The sequence below is a fragment of the Belonocnema kinseyi genome, chromosome 2 (assembly GCF_010883055.1).
Source record: "Belonocnema kinseyi isolate 2016_QV_RU_SX_M_011 chromosome 2, B_treatae_v1, whole genome shotgun sequence".
Lineage (NCBI taxonomy): Eukaryota > Metazoa > Arthropoda > Insecta > Hymenoptera > Cynipidae > Belonocnema > Belonocnema kinseyi.
Genome location: NC_046658.1, coordinates 24,994,224 through 25,000,381, shown reverse-complemented (window position 1 = coordinate 25,000,381; position 6,158 = coordinate 24,994,224). Strand labels below are relative to the sequence as shown.

Below are 6,158 nucleotides of genomic sequence, written 5' to 3'. Positions count from 1 at the left end.
TATAATTTATATTTTATACTTGAAGTAACGTAACCTCAAAATACACGCATATAAAGAGGCGCGCGAAGTATTCAAATCATGATTAACGCCAGCCCAACATCGAAATCTGAAAATATTAAAATCCCAATCTCTTCATTTTATTTCAAAGCAGATAGAGATATAAATAGAACCGCCGAAATGTTCCGACCGGCAATCGAGCACCTTCGAGTTTTCAAATTCAGAAGAGGAGAAGTGGGTTGCGCGCGCAACCCAGACATTTATATCGTCTCCTACCATTTTCACACGGCCATAGACGTGTTATAGGATTGGACCACGTCTCGTTTCAGATCTGGGATCGGGATCACTGCCAAGCGCACCTGTTAAACTGCGTCCTTCTGATTCATACGTCCATGAGTCAAACCAATTGATTAGAGACGAATAAAACTTCGTGAATATAGTGAAGCGCGAACGTTGTTCCGGGGTTTTGTCTTCCGTGATCGTGAATGCTTTGGTGAGATTTGCGTGATATTTTATTTATCTCTTAGATTGTCTGTCTGATAATCCGTGCGGCCTGTTAATCTTCGCGGAAACAGCGAACGTCAAATTTTTATTCGAAGAAATGGCTGATCCTCAGGGCAAGACTGGCGAAATGCCATGCGAATAAAAGTAGTTTGAGACTTATGTTTTCTCTCGAAACGGACAGGAAGAGAAGAGAATCATTGATATATTATTATAAGCTCATTATAAAAAGAAAAGGAGATCCAACAGATGAGGGAAGACAAAGGTATGCGATGACAGTAATGACAGTTTTTTAGGTGTATATGCAGCATCACTCATCCTGGAGTTCCTGTTCTATTTCTTGAAAGGAGGAGGGATTAGCTTCGCGGGATTAAAATTAGTCAAAGTGGTGCTAACGAAAGGGTTCTAACTAAATTACGAATGAGTTATAAATAATTCTTAAGAACCAAAAAATGCCAGGATTAATCGCAGTCAGTGAATTCGTCGAGGAGACTAGGGAGGATTATAACTCGCCGACAACATCTACCTTTGTCTCCCGAATGCCACAGTGCAGACAGACTATCACTACACTTGAAGAGGTTCGTGATTAGGACTTAAATTATTATTAATACTCTTGTTGGTAAAATTATAATAACGGCTTCTCTCGTATAACCCTTCAACGTAAAAAATATCGGAAACTTGTTATTATTTGATGAATTCTAAGTGAAAAAGGTGAGGGAAGAGTTTTTTTAAAACATATTATGATTTTTTTTACGAAAAAAAGAAGCAGAAATGCATCTTGCGTACCTGACTGAAATCACTAAACTATGGCGCTCATAATAGGTGATATTTGCGTAGCGCAGTAAAAAGTATAAACAATTAAAAAATTATTCATGAATTGCTTTGAGTATGATATAATAATGAAATTATGAATTATTAATTGTAACAAATTGGTAATATGTTTTTACGAATGAATTTTTTGTTGGGTTAGAGTCAGGTACATAACTAACATTGCGGACATTTTTTAAAAATATTAGATAAAAAAAGTCCTCGAAAATGCACTTCACCCACCTTTTTCATTTAGAATTCATCAAATAATAGCAAGTTTTTGATATTTTTTTACGTTAAAGGGTCATCTCATAGAAGCCGCTATTCTAAAGTTGTACCCTCTTGTTAATATTGATGAAAATATCAACTGATTTCTTTTTCATTCTCTCAACAGTTCGCCTTAAATTTCCCTTCTATTTGAATTATCAGAGTCAGAGTGATTTGAGTCCTTTTTGAGGCCTTTTTAAGAGCGTCCTACTAAAGATTCCTATATTGGATCCAATATAGGAACCTACATAGGATCCCATGTTTTACCTATAGGTGCCACCTGTAGCAAAGGACATAGGATCCTATATAGGTGCCTGTATAGGACACTCCCTAATAAGGTACCTAATGGTACATAATGATACTCATGTCTTTAGGTGTTCCTGGAGGAGCAAAAAAATTATGCGCAGCCGTAGGTGCCATAGAATACTACTGCCCATCTGGATATGGTCCCATACAGAAACATATATAGGATCCTATTTTATTTCCTGTAGGTGGCACCTATAGATGAAACATATAGGTTCCTATGTGTAGGATCCTATATAGGAATTTTCAGTAGGGACCATTATACATATAACCATCGCATCATAATGTGATGGTTATATGTATAATGGTCCTATTGTATTCGTCACGTACCTTGCGGGCAGAGTTATTTACATTAGTCGGCCGTCATCAACCCAAATCTCTTTTTAAATTTTTCTTCACATTATGAACACATTTTTTAATTGCATGAATTTTCTCATTATATTTATTTATAATTGTAACTTATATACTAATATACTATTTTGGAGTTGAATTAAAAAATGTCTGTTTTGGCGCATCTCATTCCATTTACGAGATACGTTGTATTAATTCCAATTTTAAACATTAAAAAAAAAGTTACATATCTGAAATATTCGAAACCCGTAGATTCCGAATTATTATGTTTTAGGCTGTTAACTTTGAAATAAAAAAAAATCTTTCCAAATTTTTTATCCGAAAGCTTAACAAAGGACCCTTGAGTGTCGGCTATTCCTTTGAGATAGCCTTTCTGATTTTTATTTATGATCGAATTCTTATTTCAATTTCAGCCTCTCTGCTTGTTATTTATCATCGTCTTTTTATTTCTATTTCGCAAAGGACATTTTGAAGCCTTCAAACCATTTAAACGAGCTACCTGGACCTGCCTGAGGATAATTTCTCAGAGCTTCTCAGAGCCTTGAGAATTTTTAGGGTATACTCTGAGATTTCTGTCGGTAGGGTATGACCACGCACAGTGTTCTGAAATAGGAGTTTACTAGGATATATTGCATCTTTACTTATAGAAACAGACATCGTTCTAATAATATTGAACTTAGGGCCGATTCCACCAACTGTGATTAAATCCATGATTATCTAATCATGATTATTTTTTAATCAGCGTTTTAATCACGATTAACTTGTGGCGCGTTCCACCATGAATATTTAACCTCTGGTTAGCCAACCGTATGCTCTGTTCGCAATAAGTCTAGTTTCTGCGCATTTCTGTTGTAATCGTGATTCTGATTGGCTGATTTCAAACTTGTATTCGCAAGCAAAATATACCTCGACTGCTCACGAACGACGAGCAGCGACGTGTTTTTTTTTATGCACATCGTTTCCAAATAAATGGACAGGAATTAGTCATCGATTGAAATTTAATATACGTTGTGTGAGTACGAGATATCGTTATAAATTCGATCAATATTTCACACTATACTTGAACCTCAACTTTAAGGTTATTTTGACTCCCTTTAATCGCTGATTAACTCGCTAACCAGCCAAAAAATCTAGTCGATCGCGTGCGTTGGCATCCTAACGGTAGGATGCCGCGAGCATCTTTCAGTGTTGGTCAACTTCTAGCTTCATCTTGCTCAATTCCGCGAGCTAAAACTTTTTAGCGCTAACTTCTCGATTAGCTTTTTATCCCTCCATAAAAGAACTTATAGAACCATATAGAAGAAAGATCAATACGCAAAGTATTGCCTTTTGTTAAGTTATATTGCATATAGATGCCAATAGATTTCGTACTTCTATACGAATCTATATGGAATTACTAGCAGTCGCTAAGTTGTTTTCTATAAGTTTCTGTTGGTATCTTTACTTCATTTTTGAAAATTCCTCATTGATCCTTATAGACTTTCGGGTCTATGTGGAAATATAAACAGCCACTGAGGTGGTTTCTATATGCTTCTGCTGATATCTATATTTTCTTTCGGTCAATGTCCCATTGATTCTCAGACTGTATGACTATCATACACTATCATAGTCTATGAGGTCCTATATGGAATTACCAACAGTCATTGGGGTGGTTTCTATACGCTTCTTTTGGTATCCTGACTTCGATTTGGTGAGTGCCACATTGATTCTCATATACTTCCGGGTCTGTATGGCTCTATATGGAATTACCAACATCAACTAAAGTGGTTTCTATATGCTTTTGTTTGTATCTTTACTTCGTCTCAGTAAATGCCACATTCATTTTCAACGACTTCTGGTTCTATACGGCCTTATATGGAATTACCAACATCCACTGAGGTGGTTTCTATAAGCTTCTGTCGGTATATTTATTTCTTTTTTGGGAATGTCTCATTGATTCTCATAGACTTCTGGGTCTATGTGGTTTTATACGGCATAACGAATAGCCACTGAGGTGGTTACTATACGGAAATGGAAAAATGGAAAAATAAATTGGGAACGTAGAAAATAGGAAAAAAGGTAAAGGGGACCGGGAAATGAAGATATGGGGAAATGGTGGAAAGGGAACGTGGAAACGGTAAAGAGGAAATGGTTAAAAGAGGAGAGGAAAACGGTGAAGGGGATTGTGAAAGAGGAAAGAAAAATGCGAGGTGGAAATGACAAAGGGATTAAGGGGAAGGGAAATGATTCCCTTTACCCTTGTTCTTTTTCCTGTTCTTCTCTTTCCGCTTTTATTTTTCTCTTTCTCACTTTTCCTTTCCCTTTTTACCCTTTCCAGTTTCTCATTTGCTTCTTCCTTTTGACTATTCCCTTTATCTGTTTCCCTCTCCCCCTTTTCCGTCCCTTTTTAACCTTTCCGTTTTCAACCTTTCCCCGTTCCCTTCACTCTTCTGTCCCATTTTCCCCTTTCCTTTTTTCCCCCTTCTCCCTTTACTGTTTTCTCCTTTTCATGCGAAGGCCGCTGGGCTGGAAGTGGCCACATTACGCCTGCTTCGCGTGCATACAATGGTGCGTTTTCAAGGGGGGTCGGACAAAAATGATTTTTCACCATTAGTGTATTCAAATATTTATGTTTTATTTTTCAAAAGATATTCAATTTCATAATAAAATCGATTTTTTTACGAGTATGCTATTTAATTAAATAGATTTTGAAAAATAAAAAATGATATAAAAATACACTTATTATAAAAAATCATTTTTTCCAAGTGATTAAAAAATTGAAGTTTTACTCGATGGCATTGGTATTATTGCTTGGCCCTCAGCTTGCAGACATATTGACAGCAACGTCACAACTTGAAATACCTAATCATGACGCTGCTCCGTTTCGCTACAGTTTTGAAATGTTCTGACTGAAAAATTTCCTTTTAATCTTCTTGATTCTTCTTTCACAATCTCTTAAAGTCTCTTAATTCTCTTTTTTTCTTTCTAGAATGCCGGACTCTCACTTCCCGTCCTTTGAAAATAGTACAACTTACTTGTGTAACTTGACATTTTGAAGAGACATTCTTTAGACTATTGAGAATAGATTTCTGAAAAAAAAATTATTAAAAGTATAATTTATATTGAGTAAGGAGTAAGAAAATCTTATGAAAAATGACGCATTCAAGTTGAACACCGGTTGAAGGGACTGCAGGTGGACGGCTGCAAAAAAGGTTGACCCTCGGTCGGTCTGCTCATTGTACACCGTATTTGCTGCGGTCACTGACAATGCGTTGAATGGCAGTGTAATAATAAGTTAATAAATCTATAGCTGCTTCTTGGTTAAACCTGTAGTAAAAATACGTATACATTTATTTGCCTACGAGAACGATTTGGCCAACAAGCCCATTAAAATTTCTCAAATTTGATTTTTTGGGCCACCCTAATATAGATCCATATAGAAGTAGGTACTTAGCACACCGTCAGAAAAGTCCCACATATAAAATCGATATAGAAAGCACTTCAAATCCTATTTGCAATTTCATATAGATTACGCGTTAAGACAATATACATATAAATCCATGTTGAAGTAGGGAATTTGCACAATGTTAAAAAAATATTATTTGTATATCTATATAGAAACCACTTCAAATCTTCTTTGTAATCCCATATAGATTTCATGTTAGTAGAATACATATAAATTCATGTAGATGCTTCAGGACTTAGTGTGTCGGCGGGAAAATCCTGTATGGATATATATATATATATATATATATACTTATAACAAAAGGAACGCTCTTGGAATTCCGTGCAGAAATCATTTCAAATACTAATAGGAAATCCATATAGATACTTGTAGATTTTCGATGTGACAAATTTTCTCTTAAGTGCCACTATCAATAGAAACCATTAGGAACAATTAGATACTTATAGAAGTTCTATGTGTATCTATGAGACATTTAATGAAGTGATGG

The 6,158-nt window shown here is 35.7% G+C and overlaps 1 protein-coding gene across 6 annotated transcripts in view; it reads left to right on the top strand.

The window, feature by feature from the left end:
* The first annotated feature begins 332 nt into the window (after positions 1–332).
* Positions 333–6,158, top strand: part of LOC117168247 (arfGAP with SH3 domain, ANK repeat and PH domain-containing protein) — a 561,385-nt gene continuing 555,559 nt past the window's right edge. For 5 of the 6 annotated variants that reach the window (XM_033353740.1, XM_033353745.1, XM_033353741.1 and 2 more), the window contains exon 1: positions 333–1,076. In XM_033353740.1, the coding sequence (XP_033209631.1) occupies positions 951–1,076 (126 nt within the window). In that variant the 5' untranslated portion in view covers positions 333–950. The remainder of the gene's footprint in view (positions 1,077–6,158) is intronic. The other variant, XM_033353739.1, reaches the window with a different exon arrangement.